Here is a 16,731-nt window from a genome sequence, read left to right as displayed (position 1 = left end):
CCGGGCCCACACCCCACTCCCTGCAGCCCAGCGCCCCTGCCCGGCTCCCCACAGCCCAGCGCCTCCTGCCAGGCCCCCATCCCACTCCCTGCAGCCCAGCGCCCCTGCCCGGCTCCCCACAGCCCAGCGCCTCCTGCCGGGCCCCCACCCCACTCCCTGCAGCCCAGCGCCCCTGCCCGGCTCCCCACAGCCCAGCGCCCCTGCCCGGCTCCCCACAGCCCAGCGCCTCCTGCCGGGCCCCCATCCCACTCCCTGCAGCCCAGCGCCCCTGCCCGGCTCCCCACAGCCCAGCGCCTCCTGCCGGGCCCCCACCCCACTCCCTGCAGCCCAGCGCCCCTGCCCGGCTCCCCACAGCCCAGCGCCCCTGCCCGGCTCCCCACAGCCCAGCGCCTCCTGCCGGGCCCCCATCCCACTCCCTGCAGCCCAGCGCCCCTGCCCGGCTCCCCACAGCCCAGCGCCTCCTGCCGGGCCCCAACCCCACTCCCTGCAGCCCAGCGCCCCTGCCCGGCTCCCCACAGCCCAGCGCCTCCTGCCGGGCCCCGACCCCACTCCCTGCAGCCCAGCGCCCCTGCCCGGCTCCCCACAGCCCAGCGCCTCCTGCCGGGCCCACACCCCACTCCCTGCAGCCCAGCGCCCCTGCCCGGCTCCCCACAGCCCAGCGCCTCCTGCCAGGCCCCCATCCCACTCCCTGCAGCCCAGCGCCCCTGCCCGGCTCCCCACAGCCCAGCGCCTCCTGCCGGGCCCCCACAGCCCAGCGCCCCTGCCCGGCTCCCCACAGCCCAGCGCCTCCTGCCGGGCCCCCATCCCACTCCCTGCAGCCCAGCGCCCCTGCCCGGCTCCCCACAGCCCAGCGCCTCCTGCCGGGCCCCCACCCCACTCCCTGCAGCCCAGCGCCCCTGCCCGGCTCCCCACAGCCCAGCGCCTCCTGCCGGGCCCCAACCCCACTCCCTGCAGCCCAGCGCCCCTGCCCAGATCCCCACAGCCCAGCGCCTCCTGCCGGGCCCCCACCCCACTCCCTGCAGCCCAGCGCCCCCTGCCCGGCTGCTGCCCGGCTCCCCACGGCCCAGAGCCCCCTGCCCGGCTCCTGCCCGGCTCCCCACGGCCCAGCGCCCCCTGCCAGGCCCCCACCCCACTCCCTGCAGCCCAGCGCCCCTGCCCAGATCCCCACAGCCCAGCGCCTCCTGCCGGGCCCCCACCCCACTCCCTGCAGCCCAGCGCCCCCTGCCCGGCTGCTGCCTGGCTCCCCACGGCCCAGAGCCCCCTGCCCGGCTCCTGCCTGGCTCCCCACGGCCCAGCGCCCCCTGCCAGGCCCCCACCCCACTCCCTGCAGCCCAGCGCCCCCTGCCCGGCTGCTGCCTGGCTCCCCACGGCCCAGAGCCCCCTGCCCGGCTCCTGCCTGGCTCCCCACGGCCCAGCGCCTCCTGCCGGGCCCCCACCCCACTCCCTGCAGCCCAGCGCCCCCTGCCCGGCTGCTGCCTGGCTCCCCATGGCCCAGAGCCCCCTGCCCGGCTCCTGCCTGGCTCCCCATGGCCCAGCGCCCCCTGCCCGGCTCCTGCCCGGCTCCCCATGGCCCAGAGCCCCCTGCCCGGCTCCTGCCCGGCTCCCCACGGCCCAGAGCCCCCTGCCCGGCTCCTGCCCAGCTCCCCACGGCCCAGAGCCCCCTGCCCGGCTCCTGCCCGGCTCCCCACGGCCCAGAGCCCCCTGCCCGGCTCCTGCCTGGCTCCCCACGGCCCAGAGCCCCCTGCCCGGCTCCTGCCCGGCTCCCCACGGCCCAGCCAGCTCTTTGCAGTCTAGCACCCCTGGGTCAGCCCCACCGTGCCCTGCAGCACTGGCCCCTGAGCGTCGGGGCAGCGCCTGCCCTGCATGCGCCCCTGGCAGCAGCCCAGCCGAGCGGTGGGTCTCCCCGCCAAGCAGCGGCAGCGGCAGGTCAGCCCTGCCAGCCGCCCCTGGCTCCACGGGCACAGGCAGCGCCTCAGGCCCTTGGGCTCCCTGGCCTGCGGGTCCCGGCACGGGGCAGGTGGGGCCAGCAACAGGCTCCCACCCAGCCAGGCCATGACCTGCCCCAGAGAGACCAGCCTCCAGGGCCCCACCGGCGAGGGGAGCTGGACCCTCAGGCCCCCCGGCCCACAGTGCAGGGCTCAGCCCTCGAACCCCACAGTCCTGGCAGGGGGAGCCATGGGAGTCCCCGCAGGTGTCCTCTCCCCTCCACCAGCGAGCAAGCCCCACACATCTCCCCTCCCCCAGCGACCGAGCCCCACACATCTCCTCTCCCCTCACCCCCACATCTCTCCCCTCCCCCAGCGACTGAGCCCCACACATCTCCTCTCCCCCACCCCCACATCTCCCCTCCCCCAGTGACCGAGCCCCACACATCTCCCCTCCCCCAGCGACCGAGCCCCACACATCTCCTCTCCCCCACCCCCACATCTCCCCTCCCCCAGCGACTGAGCCCCACACATCTCCTCTCCCCCACCCCCACATCTCCCCTCCCCCAGCGACTGAGCCCCACACATCTCCTCTCCCCCACCCCCACATCTCCCCTCCCCCAGTGACCGAGCCCCACACATCTCCTCTCCCCCACCCCCACATCTCCCCTCCCCTAGTGACCGAGCCCCACACATCTCCCCTCCCCCAGCGACCGAGCCCCCTACATCTCCTCTCCCCCACCCCCACATCTCCCCTCCCCCAGCGAGCGAGCCCCACACATCTCCCCTCCCCCAGTGACTGAGCCCCACACATCTCTCCCCTCACCCCCACATCTCTCCCCTCCCCCAGCGACCGAGCCCCACACATCTCTCCCCTCACCCCCCACATCTCTCCCCTCCCCCAGCGACCGAGCCCCACACATCTCTCCCCTCCCCCCCACATCTCTCCCCTCCCCCAGCGACCGAGCCCCACACATCTCCTCTCCCTTCACCTCCCACATTTCCTCTCCCCTCCTCCCAGCGACGGAGCCCCCACGTCTCCTCTCCCCTCTCACCCCACATCTCTCCCCTCCCCCAGCGACTGAGCCCCAGATGTCTCTGCTCCCCTCCCACCACATCCCTCTCCCCCGCAGCCCCCCTCACTGCTGGCTGCAGAGCCCAGCCCCACACTGCTGCATTCGCTGCTGGAGAGCAGCCAGGGCCGGGCAGCTGGCCGCTGTGGCCAGGCTCTGTCCCCCTACCTGAGCCATGGGGGAGCCGCCAGGCACACAGGCTCCTGCCCCCCAGCCAGGCAGCCGCACGGAGATTTATCGGGCTCGGTGAGCTGGGGAGGTCGCGGCCGGGAGCAGTGGGAGGTGACAGGCGGCTCCTTCCCTCGGTGCCACTCCAAATATTGACGGAGGCTCCGCACCGGGCCGCCAGCGCCGGCACATGCCTGAAGGTGCCCTCTGTGCCGAGCAGCTCGCCCAGCTCACCAAGAGCATCTCCGGTGAGTCGCACGCCTGCCCAGCCCCCCGTCCCCGTGGGGCAGGACCGGGACCCTCGCAGGGCCAGGCAACAGGAGCTCTTCCAGCTGCACTCGGCTGGCAGGGGTGCTGGGGGGCAGACCCCTTCTCCAGGGGTGCTGAGGGCAGGTCTCTCCTCCAGGGGTGCTGTGGGGCAGACCCCTTCTCCAGGGGTGCTGGGGGGGCAGACTCCCTTCTCCAGGGGTGCTGAGGGCAGACCCCTTCTCCAGGGGTGCTGGGGGCAGGTCTCTCCTCCAGGGGTGCTGGGGGGGCAGACTCCCTTCTCCAGGGGTGCTGAGGGCAGACCCCTTCTCCAGGGGTGCCGGGGGGCAGGTCTCTCCTCCAGGGGTGCTGGGGGCAGACTCCTTCTCCAGGGGTGCTGAGGGCAGGTCTCTCCAGGGGTGTTGGGGGCAGGTCTCTCCTCCAGGGGTGCTGGGGGGCAGGTCTCTTCTCCAGGGGTGCCAGGGGGCAGGTCTCTGCTCCAGGGGTGCTGGGGGGCAGAGCCCACCCTTATCTTGGGATGGTGAGAGAGTGGGAAGCACGAGGCCCCTTTTCCTGAGACTAGGCGCCAGCACTGGCCAAGGGGGGTGGACGCAGCCTGTGGGTCCTGCCTCAGGAGGCCCCTTCCAAAGCGAGGGGCAGAGGGGGCTGCCCCCGGCAGGCACTGCCTTATGGCATTGGCCCCACGCCACCAACGCACTTCCTACAGCCTCACGGGCAGCTATTCCTGTCTGTACCTCCTCCTGAGAGCCCCGATCTCCCTGCCCCCCATAACCCTGACCACCCCCCGTGAGCCCCGATCTCCCTGCCCCCTGTAACCCCAACCACCCCCCTGTGAGACCCCACCTCCCTGCCCCCCTGTGAGCCCCAATCTCCCTGCCCCCCGTGAGCCCCGATCTCCCTGCCCCCCATAACCCTGACCACCCACCGTGAGACCCCATCTCCCTGACCCCCTGTGAGCCCCCACCTCCCTGCCCCCGTGAGCCCATCCTCCCCCCTGTGAGCCCCAATCTCCCTGCCCCCCCATAACCCTGACCACCCACCGTGAGACCCCATCTCCCTGCCCCCCGTGAGCCCATCCTCCCCCCTGAGACCCCACCTCCCTGCCCCCCTGTGAGCCCCAATCTCCCTGCCCCCCGTGAGCCCCGATCTCCCTGCCCCCCATAACCCTGACCACCCACCGTGAGACCCCATCTCCCTGCCCCCCTGTGAGCCCCCACCTCCCTGCTCCCCCATAACCCTGACCACCCACCGTGAGACTCCATCTCCCTGCCCCCCATGAGCCCATCCTCCCCCCTGTGAGACCCCCACCTCCCTGCCCCCCCATGAGCCCCAATCTCCCTGCCCCCTGTAACCCCGACCTCCCCCCTGTGAGCCCCCACCTCCCTGCTCCCCCCGTGAGCCCCGATCTCCCTGCCCCCCGTAACCCTGGCCACCCCCCTGTGAGACCCCATCTCCCTGCACCCCCATGAGCCCCGATCTCCCTGGCCCCATAACCCTGACCTCCCCCCGTGAGCCCCCACCTCCCTGCCCCCCTGTGAGCCCCAATCTCCCTGCCCCCCATAACCCTGACCACCCTCCTGTGAGACCCCACCTCCCTGCCCCCCCATGAGCCCCAATCTCCCTGCCCCCCTGTGAGACCCCCACCTCCCTGCCCCCCCGTGAGCCCCGATATCCCTGCCCCCCGTAACCCTGGCCACCCCCCTGTGAGCCCCAATCTCCCTGCCCCCCGTGAGCCCCGATCTCCCTTCCCCCCCATAACCCTGACCACCCACCATGAGACCCCATCTCCCTGCCCCCCTGTGAGACCCCCACCTCCCTGCCCCCGTGAGCCCATCCTCCCCCCTGTGAGCCCCAATCTCCCTGCCCCCCCATAACCCTGACCACCCACCGTGAGACCCCATCTCCCTGCCCCCCGTGAGCCCATCCTCCCCCCTGTGAGCCCCAATCTCCCTGCCCCCCATAACCCTGACCACCCTCCTGTGAGACCCCACCTCCCTGCCCCCCCGTGAGCCCCAATCTCCCTGCCCCCTGTAACCCCGACCTCCCCCCTGTGAGCCCCCACCTCCCTGCTCCCCCCGTGAGCCCCGATCTCCCTGCCCCCTGTAACCCCGACCTCCCCCCTGTGAGCCCCCACCTCCCTGCTCCCCCCGTGAGCCCCGATCTCCCTGTCCCCCGTAACCCTGACCACCCCCCTGTGAGACCCCATCTCCCTGCACCCCCGTGAGCCCTGATCTCCCTGCCCCCCGTGAGCCCCGATCTCCCTGCCCCCCATAACCCTGACCTCCCCCCGTGAGCCCCCATCTCCCTACACCCCCTGTGAGACCCCACCTCCCTGCCCCCCCGTGAGTCTGACCTCCCCCACATGAGCCCCAATCTCCCTGCCCCCCATGACCCCAGCCTCCCTGCCCCCTTGTGACCCCAACCTCCCTGCCCCCGTGAGTCCGACCTCCATGCTCTGACCCCCAACCTGCCCACCTGTGCTTCAACTATGTCCTCCCCACCAGAGCTACCACCTGAACCCCTCACACCCAGCTCCAAATCCTCATTGTCCAGCCCAGCCCATTCCCCTGCCCCACATGCTCACATGCCCCAACTCACTGCCCTGCCCCACACCCCCCCCGCTCTTCCCCATCTCCTCACCAAAGCACACCCCACTGCCCACTCCCTGGGCCCATCCAGACCCTGCTGGCTGCTCACCTAGCCCAGAGCAGCCCCCCGCAGCCAAGCCCTGGACCCCCAGGGCCAGGGGGCCAGACAGGCCTCTGCTGCTCTCCCGGCCTGGTGTGCAGGGTGCCGGGCCCTGGCTCTGGAGCTAGAGAAGCAGGGACCCGCCGTGCACACAGCCTGGCAGTGGGCAGGACCTGCAGGGCTCCCCTGGCCCGTGCCCACAGCACCGAGTGCCAGGCCCCGGGGGCAGGCGGGCGTACCTGGCAGCCCAGCAGAAAGTCCATAGCAGCAGGAGCCGCCCAGAGCAGACAGGTGGGGCAGGAGGTGCGCGACCGACCCCTCCCGCGTCACGTGCCAGCTGTTGCTGTGGCAATGGGACCATGGCCCAACGGCCCAGGCCCGGCACCCAGCAGCCTGGCTCCAGAGTCAATCATTAACCCGCTGCCTGCAGGTGCCAGGCGATAGCGATAGCCGGGCAATCAGCTTCTGTGCAGGCAGGCGCCGGGGACACGGCCGGGGCACAGCGAGACACAGGCCAGGGACACAGACGGGCTCCAGCCACGCCGGGGACACGGCCGGGGCACAGCGAGACCCAGGCAGGGACACAGACGGGCTCCAGCCACGCCGGGGACACGGCCGGGGCACAGCGAGACACAGGCAGGGACACAGACGGGCTCCAGCCACGCCGGGGACACGGCCGGGGCACAGCGAGACCCAGGCAGGGACACAGACGGGCTCCAGCCACGCCGGGGACACGGCCGGGGCACAGCGAGACACAGGCAGGGACACAGACGGGCTCCAGCCACGCCGGGGACACGGCCGGGGCACAGCGAGACCCAGGCCAGGGACACAGACGGGCTCCAGCCACGCCGGGGACACGGCCGGGGCACAGCGAGACACAGGCAGGGACACAGACGGGCTCCAGCCACGCCGGGGACACGGCCGGGGCACAGCGAGACACCGGCCAGGGACACAGACGGGCTCCAGCCACGCCGGGGACACGGCCGGGGCACAGCGAGACCCAGGCCAGGGACACAGACGGGCTCCAGCCACGCCGGGGACACGGCCGGGGCACAGCGAGACACAGGCCAGGGACACAGACGGGCTCCAGCCACGCCGGGGACACGGCCGGGGCACAGCGAGACCCAGGCCAGGGACACAGACGGGCTCCAGCCACGCCGGGGACACGGCCGGGGCACAGCGAGACACAGGCAGGGACACAGACGGGCTCCAGCCACGCCGGGGACACGGCCGGGGCACAGCGAGACCCAGGCCAGGGACACAGACGGGCTCCAGCCACGCCGGGGACACGGCCGGGGCACAGCGAGACCCAGGCCAGGGACACAGACGGGCTCCAGCCACGCCGGGGACACGGCCGGGGCACAGCGAGACACAGGCCAGGGACACAGACGGGCTCCAGCCACGCCGGGGACACGGCCGGGGCACAGCGAGACACAGGCCAGGGACACAGACGGGCTCCAGCCACGCCGGGGACACGGCCGGGGCACAGCGAGACACAGGCAGGGACACAGACGGGCTCCAGCCACGCCGGGGACACGGCCGGGGCACAGCGAGACCCAGGCCAGGGACACAGACGGGCTCCAGCCACGCCGGGGACACGGCCGGGGCACAGCGAGACACAGGCCAGGGACACAGACGGGCTCCAGCCACGCCGGGGACACGGCCGGGGCACAGCGAGACACAGGCCAGGGACACAGACGGGCTCCAGCCACGCCGGGGACACGGCCGGGGCACAGCGAGACACAGGCCAGGGACACAGACGGGCTCCAGCCACGCCAGGGACACGGCCGGGGCACAGCGAGACACAGGCCAGGGACACAGACGGGTTCCAGCCACGCCGGGGACACGGCCGGGGCACAGCGAGACCCCGGCCCGAGCCCGGCTCCAGCCACGCCGGGGACACGGCCGGGGCACAGCGAGACACAGGCAGGGACACAGACGGGCTCCAGCCACGCCGGGGACACGGCCGGGGCACAGCGAGACACAGGCAGGGACACAGACGGGCTCCAGCCACGCCGGGGACACGGCCAGGGCACAGCGAGACCCCGGCCCGAGCCCGGCTCCAGCCACGCCGGGGACACGGCCGGGGCACAGCGAGACACAGGCAGGGACACAGACGGGCTCCAGCCACGCCGAGGACACGGCCGGGGCACAGCGAGACACAGGCCAGGGACACAGACGGGCTCCAGCCACGCCGGGGACACGGCCGGGGCACAGCGAGACACCGGCCAGGGACACAGACGGGCTCCAGCCACGCCGGGGACACGGCCGGGGCACAGCGAGACACCGGCCAGGGACACAGACGGGCTCCAGCCACGCCGGGGTCTCTCAGCAAACACCAGACTGATCTGTCTGATGCCCCATGGCATGGGGCTTGTCCCCCTCCCCAGCCCTACCCTGTCCCCCAGCCTGGCACCCTCCCCCTGCCCTCACTGAGCCTCTGACCCAGAGGCCCAGTTCTGGCGCCCTCCTCTCAGCCTGCCCCCCCAACCCCAGCCCAGCACCCCGCCCTGAGCGGACTGCCACCTCCTCTTCCCCGTAGCACTGGGCCCCCCACCCTCCCAGTGCTGGTGGAGACAGAAGGTAGCAATGGATGACAAAGCCAGTCACGCAGCCGAGAGCTGGGCCCACAGAAGTGGGGCAGGAGTCCCACATACTCAGCCCTGCAGCGGACAAGGAGCTGAGACCAAGGAGGAATAATTGGCAATGGTTTTACAAAGCCTGTGTGAGCCTCAGTTTCCCTTACCCGCTGCCAAGATGCACATTGGTGGAAGGGCCTGCTGGCCCTCAGGGCAGGCTGAGAGCTGCTTCTGTTGCACCAGTCACCCCAGGCCGGGCAGCGGGAGCTGCCGACAGAGTGCTGCCCACAGGGGACTGGTGGGTACAACGGCACTGGGACCCCTTTATGCCTGCGGGGCAGACCCCGAGGTGGGGGTGTGGCCCAACAGCAAGAGGGACCACCTGGGCTTTGGTTCTGGATGCTGCCTGGGGCACTACCGGAACGGTTGGTCTGGCTACACCCTGGACTTCCCCCTGCCCAAAGAGGCCGGACAGACAGGCGGGTGGAGGGAGGGAGGGAGGAGTCCCAGGGGCTCCCTGCAGCCGGGCCGGCTCGGGGCTGGCCAGGACAGACTCTGCTCCATCCTTCCTTCCCTGGGCTGCACTAAGGGACCCCGGCCGCACGCCAGCCAAGGACTGCACCCCGACACAACCCTGCAGGGGCTGCCTCCGTGGGGCGGGGCGGGGTGGCAGAGGAGCCAGGGCCCAGCCATCAGCCAAACATGGGATGGCAGCTGCTCTCATGGGGCAGCCCCATGGCCCAGGTGCTGGCGCTGTGTCCTTCGGCACCAGGGCAGCTCCAGCCGTCCGCGCCTGCTACTCACGCTCTCCAGGGCAGAGACGATGCGGTGGCTCCCGCTGGGGACCTGGGAGCGGCTCATGGTGCAGGTCCGGTTAACCCTTCTCCTTCTCACACCAGCTCGGAGGGTGCTGTCGGGGCAGCATCACCTGGGCAGAGACCAGCAGAAGAGTCTGGGACATGCACAGCCAGGGAGTCCCGGGTTGGCTTGGCCCAGTGTGATGGGGTTCAGGGGTCCCCCTGCACTGCACCCTGTCCGCTGGCAGGAGAGACTCTCACTCAGCAGGTACAACAGGAGGTTTATGAGGCAACAGATGCCCAGTTTCTCACAGAAGCGACAGCATAGCAGCCAGAGACAGTCCTTCCAACCCGTCCTGGGGAGAAGACCCCGAGGGGGGCCCCTCTGGGGTGTAGCTTCCCCCTCCTCAGGCTGGCTGCCTTCCAGCTCTCTCTTCCCCCAGCCTCTAACTGCCGCCCCCGCCCCCCCCCCCCCCCCCCGCATTCAAAACCAGCTCGGCTCCTCCCTCCTCTTTGTTCAGGGCAGAGCTGTTACCTGCCAGCCTAGGTTATAGCCCCAGGGTCACCCTTAGCCACTGGGAGCTGCTCTGCTTGTCTCTCACATCCAGCCTGAGTCTCGCATTTGCACTCCCCCCACTCCATCACACCTTGGCCCCGAGTCACCCAGCCACGTGCCCCTGAATGTGGCTCCCCCGCCCCAGCCCATGTGCTCCGCAGGTGACAGCTGCCTGCGCTGCCTCGGGCTGGGGCAGGAGAGGAGGCACTGGCCAGGAGGCGGCAGGGGGCCAGGGGCTGCAAGCAAAGGAAAACACTGGGACCAGCTGTGCTCAGGGAGGAGGCTCCGGCTGCTTTGCCTTGGCCACCAGGCCTGGAAAGAGCATGCGGCTGCCAAGAGACACAGCAGGGGCGTGAGGGGGAGCAGGGGCCACAGCCACCCTGGGGCAAGCTGTGGTAAGCCCTCCGCCCTGGGGCGGGGGCAGCCGTGGGACGCTTCTCTGGCAGCCGTGGGACACTCCTCCACACTGGGGCACAGGCAGCCGTGGGATGCTCCTCCGCACTGGGGCGGGGGCAGCCATGGGACGCTCCTCTGGCAGCCGTGGGACACTCCTCCACACTGGGGCACAGGCAGCCGTGGGATGCTCCTCCGCACTGGGGCGGGGGCAGCCATGGGACACCCCTCCACACTGGGGCGGGGGCAGCTGTGGGACGCTCCTCCGCCCTGGGGCGGGGGCAGCCGTGGGACACTCCTCTGGCAGCCGTGGGACACTCCTCCACACTGGGAGCAGCAGCAGCCGTGGGACACCCCTCCGCCCTGGGGCACGGGCAGCCGTGGGACTGTGATGGGGTTCAGGGGTCCCCCTGCACTGCACCCCGTCCGCTGGCAGGAGAGACTCTCACTCAGCAGGTACAACAGCAGGTTTATTAGGCAACTGATGCCCAGTTTCTCACAGAAGCGACAGTACAGCAGCCAGAGACAGTCCTTCCACCCCGTCCTGGGGAGAGGAGCCCGAGGGGTGCCCCTCTGGGGTGTAGCTTCCCCCTCCTCAGGCTTGCTGCCTTCCAGCTCTCCCTTTTCCTAGCCTCTAACTGCCACCCCCGATTCAAAACCCAGCTCAGCTCCTCCCTCCTCTTTGTTCAGGCAGAGGTGTTACCTGCCAGTTGTAGCCCCAGGGTCATCCTTAGCCACTGGGAGCTGCTGCTTGCCTCGGACATCCAGCCTGACTCACACATGCACTCCCCCCACTCCATCACATCTCTCCCCCCTTCCAGACCGCACTGAGCGGGGTCACTTAGCCAGTGACCTGGGGAAGTTCGGGGCCCTCCCTGCGTGACAGGGCATCGGCTATGGTGTTGTTGTTCCCCTTCACATGGACCACCTCCATATCATAGTCCTGCAGCAGCAGACTCCACCGCAGGAGCTCGGCGTTGGCCCCTTTCATGTGATGCAGCCAGGTCAGGGGTGAGTGATCGGTGTACACGGTGAAACGCCGTCCAAACAGGTACGGCTGCAGCTTCCCCGGCGCCCACACCATGGCCAGACATTCCTTCTCTATGGCTGCGTAGTTCTGCTCCCGGGGCAGCAGCTTCTTACTCAGGTACACAATGGGGTGTTTCTCCCCCTTGTCATTCACCTGCATTAGCACCGCCCCCAGCCCCACGTCTGAGGCATCGGTGAACACCAGGAAGGGCTTGTTGAAGTCTGGATTTGCCAGCACTGGGGCCCTGACCAGAGCCTCCTTCAGCGCGCAGAGGGCCTCTTGGCACTGCTCGGTCCAGACCACCTTGTCAGGCTTTCCCTTTTTACACAGCTCCGTGAGGGGGGCTGCGATGGAGCTAAAGTGGGGCACAAACCTCCGGTAGTACCCCGCCATCCCAATGAAGGCCTGGACCTGCTTCTTAGTCTGGGGTGTGGGCCAATCTCTGACAGCCTCCACTTTAGCTGGCTCTGGCTTTAAGCAGCTGCTGCCCACCTTGTGGCCCAGGTAGTGTCACCTCAGCCATTCGCACCTTGCACTTCCCTGCCTTGATAGTCAGACCAGCCTTCTGGAGTCGGTCCAGCACCTGCTTGACCTGGGACACATGGTCCTCCCATGTCTGATTGAAGATGCAAATGTCGTCCATGTAAGCCAGGGCAAAGCTCTCCATCCCTTTCAGTAGCTGGTCCACCAGATGCTGGAAGGTAGCGGGTGCCCCTTGAGGCCGAAGGGCAGGACCAGGAACTCGTAGAGCCCCACAGGGGTGATGAAAGCCGACTTGAGCCGAGCATCATCGTCTAATGGCACTTGCCAGTACCCCTTGGGGAGGTCTATGGTGGTGAGGTAACGGGCTCCCCCCAGCTTGTCTAAAAGGTCATCAGGCCTGGGCATGGGGTAGGCGTCCGAGACAGTGATGGCGTTAAGCTTGCAATAGTCCACACAAAACCGAACAGACCCATCTTTTTTAGGGACTAACACCATGGGAGAGGCCCAGGGGCTGGACGAGGGTTGGATCACCCCCAGAGCCAGCATGTCTTCAAACTCCCGCTCTATGTCCTGAGCCGTCCTCCCTGTGGCTCTGAATGGCACACACTTGATAGGGGCGTGGGTGCCTGTCTCTATTCGGTGGACAGCCAGGTCAGTGCGTCCGGGTCTGTCCGAGAACAGCTGTTGATGCGAATGCAGCACCTCCTTGATCTCCGTCTGCTGGGCAGGGGTCAGCTGGTCTGAGAGGGGAATAGACTCCAGCAAGGAGCCGGCTCCAGTCCTTGTGAGTAAATCCACCAAGGGATCATCCCCCTGCCCCTCCCAGTGTCTGCACACGGCCAGCACCAAGTTCTCTCTGTCCCAGTAAGGTTTCATCATGTTCACATGATAGACCCGGTGGCTGTGGGCCCGGTTCGACAGTTCCACCACATAATTCACGTCATTTAGCTGTTTGACGACCTTGAAGGGCCCATCCCAGGCCGCTTGCAGCTTGTTCCGCCGCACAGCTACAAGGACCATCACTTGATCCCCGGTGGCATAGGCTCGGGCCCTGGCGTTACGGTCATACCAGACCTTTTGTTTCCTTTGGGCCATGGAGAGGTTCTCCCTGGCCAGGCCCATGAGCTCGGTGAGTTTTTCGCGGAAGGTCAGTACATACTGTACCACTGACTCCCCTTCAGGAGAGGCCGTCCCCTCCCACTCTTCTCTGAGCAAGTCCAAGGGTCCCCGGACCCTCCTTCCGTACAGCAGCTCAAACGGGGAGAACCCCGTGGATTCCTGGGGCACCTCCCTGTATGCAAACAGCAGGTGGGGTAAGTACTTGTCCCAGTCTTGGGGGTGCTGATTCATGAAGGTTCTCAGCATCTGCTTCAGAGTCCCACTGAACCTCTCCACCAGCCCATTGGTCTGCGGGTGGTAGGCTGTGGCCCAGGTGTGCCGGACCCCACACTTGTCCCACAAGCTTTGCAGTAGGGCCGACATGAAGTTGGACCCCTGATCTGTGAGGACCTCCTTGGGGAACCCCACTCTGCTGAAAATGGACAGCAGTGCATCCGCCACGGTGTCAGGGTCGATAGAGGTCAAGGCCACTGCTTCTGGGTATCGCGTGGCAAAATCTACCACTACCAAAATATATTTCTTCCCCGAATGCGTTGCCTTGCTGAAGGGGCCCACTATGTCTATAGCCACTTTCTGGAAAGGCTCCTCTATGATGGGCAGTGGCCTCAGGGCAGATTTCCCCTTCTCCTGGGTCTACCCCACCCTCTGGCAGGGATCGCAGGACAGGCAATACAGACGGACAACTGCAAAGATCCCAGGCCAAAAAAAGTTCTGTAACAACCTTCTCCTGGTGCGGTGGATCCCCTGGTGTCCGGCGAGTGGGACATCATGGGCTAGGTACAGCAACCTGCGCCGGTACTTTTGGGGAACCACCAGTTGCCTCTGGACCTTCCATGGCTCCGCTTTGCGTCTGGGAGCCCATTCCCGGTACAGGAATCCCTTTTCCCACAGGAATCTCTCCCTGCAGCCCTCCCCCAGCTGTGGAGCTGGGCTGAGACTGGCCAGTTCCCTCAGCTTCTGCAAGGAGGGGTCTCTCTGCTGCTCTGCCTGGAACTCTTCCGCTTGGGCAGGAGCGGATGCTACTTCCCCATCCCTGCCTGGCTCCAGCACCCCTGGCCTGTGAGACCTGGTTTTTGGGGCCCCCTTTCTCTCAGGGTTGGCCCCTGTGGCTCCTGTGACTTTGGCTGGGCCTGTACCCCTGAATCTGGGGAGCGCACCCCTCGTTTTCTTTGGCTACGGGTCAGGACCAGGGCACGAGGGCGTTCACCTGGCCAGTTCTCCAGGTCAGCCCCCATCAGTACATCCGCCGGCAAATGGCTGTGCACGCCCACTTCCTTGGGGCCTTCCTTCTTCCCCCATTTCAGGTGCACCCTCGCCATGGGCACCTTGAAAGGGGTCCCATCAATTCCTGTTATCGTCAGGTGGGAATCGGGTATCATGCAGCCCGGTGCCACCACCCCGGGTCGGGCCAGCGTCACGTCAGCGCCTGTGTCCCAGAACCCCGTGACCTTTTTCCCGTCTACTTCGAGGTGTTTGCGACACTTGCTCCACAGAGGCATTGCCGCCCCCACTCTGTAAACTGGCCTCTGAGCATTTGGTCCCCCTGAGGAGCTGGTCTGTGGGGCGGACTCGGCCCAATCCGAGTGCCCATTGTCAGCACCACCCGCCTTGGCCGCCAGCCCCTCTGGCTTCTGGGACCCCACCCAGTTGACTCCATGACCCCCCGGCCTGCTCAACCCGTCTGGGAGCCTGGGGCACTGGGCTGCTCTATGCCCCTTTCGCCCACAGCGATAACAGCCTGGGTCTTGTTGTGTCCCTCGGGCCGACTGCTCTGGCCGGACTCTGTTTGGCTCTCTGGGGGGTGGGTGGCCGGCCCCTCTTTCCTGGGCCTGCCCAAGAGGTGGTCCCCTCTGTCGTACAGTCAGGGACCGGTCTCTCTGAGATTCTCGGTCTCTCCGGGACTCCCTCTCCCTCCGGGACTCCCTCTCTCTCCGGGACTCCCTGTCTTTGTGGGGCTCACTTTCAAACCTGGCTCGGCTGTTTGTGAAGTCAGCTGCCAGTTTCCCTGCATCGTGTGAGTCCCCTGGCTTTCAGTCCACGAGCCACACCCTCAGGTCAGGTGCGCACATCTCGTAGAATCGCTCCACGACCGCCAGCTCGACCAGGTCCTCTACGGACTGGACTCCCATTCCGAACGCCCACTTCTGGTAGTATTGCTTCAGGCGGGCGGTTGTATCTACATGGGTTTCCTCTGGCCTCTTCTGCGCCTCCTGGAACTTCTTCTTGTACATCTCCGGAGTCAGCCCGAACTTATGCAGCAGGGCCTGTTTGAACCGTTCATAGTCCCCAGGCTGCAGCCCCACCAGCTGGCTGAGCACCGCTGCGGCCTTCTGGCCCAGCAAGGGGGTGAGGTGCCGGAGCCACTCATCTGCGGGAACCTCGTGCAACTCACGGGCTCGCTCAAAGGCGGTAAGGAACTCGTCCATGTCCCCTGGGTCCTGACACTGGGCCAGCACACGCGTCTCCAAGTGACTGGCCACCCCGAGCCGTCTGGCCCTCTCCCCGCTTACCGCAGCTGGGGCCTCTTGGAGTCTCACCTCTGCCATGGTTCGCTCATGCTCCCGCTCTCACTCTCTCTCCTCACGCTCTCGCTCTCTCTCCTTCCGTTCTCGTTCTTTCTCCTCCCGCTGTCTCTCTTGTAGCTGGCGCTCGTGCTCACGCTCTCTTTCCCGTTCCCGGCGCTCGTGTTCCCTCTGCCATTCCTGGTGCTCCAGTTCCTTTAATTTCACCTCGAGTTCCAGCCGTCGCAGCTCTGCGGCGGGGGACTGTGCCCGCGATGGACCACCGCTAGCTGAGCGCGACCTGGCGGGCACCGCGTCTGTCTGACGGCGTCGAGCCCCTGCTCCTGTCGGAGAATCCGAAACGCTTCCCGAGGCTGACCAGCCACTTTCTGCCAGGACAGGCTCTGCCCCTCCCAGATCGGTCATTCTCTTCCAGCTGTGCAATCAGCTGGGCCTTGGTCGCCTTCCCCACGGTCAGGCCCCTCTCTCTGCACAGCCCCGCTAGCTCTGCCTTCAGGAGTCGGGTATAATCCATCTCCCCGCTATCTCCCGAGGTATCCACTCACCAGCAGCAGCTGCAGGAATGGCTCTGTTCCCCCTCTGGCTCTTGTGAGACTCCTTCCTTCTCTTGCGCTCAGTCAGCCACTGCTGGGAGCTCATCCGTGGGTGCAGTGCATCCCACTGCTGACACCAGTGTGATGGGGTTCAGGGGTCCCCCTGCACTGCACCCCATCTGCTGGCAGGAGTGACTCTCACTCAGCAGGTACAACAGGAGGTTTATTAGGCAACAGATGCCCAGTTTCTCACAGAAGCGACAGTACAGCAGCCAGAGACAGTCCTTCCAACCTCTCCTGGGGAGAAGACCCCGAGGGGTGCCCCTCTGGGGTGTAGCTTTCCCCCTCCTCAGGCTGGCTGCCTTCTAGCTGTCCCTTTTCCTAGCCTCTAACTGCCGCCCCCGATTCAAAACCCAGCTCAGCTCCTCCCTGCTCTTTCTTCAGGCAGAGGTGTTACCTGCCAGTTGTAGCTCCAGGGTCATCCTTAGCCACTGGGAAATGCTGCTTGCCTCAGACATCCAGCCTGACTCACCCATGCACTCCCCCCACTCCATTACAGGGACGCTCCTCCGCACTGGGGCGGGGGCAGCCGTGGGAC

The 16,731-nt window shown here is 67.6% G+C and overlaps 1 protein-coding gene across 9 annotated transcripts in view; it reads right to left on the bottom strand.

Annotated features, from left to right (window-relative positions):
* The window catches only part of SLC4A2 (solute carrier family 4 member 2), a 131,309-nt gene that overhangs the window by 27,820 nt on the left and 86,758 nt on the right, over nt 1–16,731 (bottom strand). For 7 of the 9 annotated variants that reach the window (XM_074985395.1, XM_074985390.1, XM_074985386.1 and 4 more), the window contains one exon: nt 9,505–9,628. In XM_074985395.1, the coding sequence (XP_074841496.1) occupies nt 9,505–9,561 (57 nt within the window). In that variant the 5' untranslated portion in view covers nt 9,562–9,628. Of the gene's footprint in view, nt 1–3,166; nt 3,292–6,360; nt 6,439–9,504; nt 9,629–16,731 lie in introns of those variants that run through there. The other 2 variants (XM_074985393.1, XM_074985394.1) reach the window with 2 other exon arrangements.

This window comes from Carettochelys insculpta, chromosome 2 (assembly GCF_033958435.1).
Source record: "Carettochelys insculpta isolate YL-2023 chromosome 2, ASM3395843v1, whole genome shotgun sequence".
Taxonomy (NCBI): Eukaryota; Metazoa; Chordata; order Testudines; family Carettochelyidae; genus Carettochelys; species Carettochelys insculpta.
The sequence above is the reverse complement of the archived record's forward strand: the minus strand, read 5'-3'. Positions and strand labels throughout refer to the sequence as shown.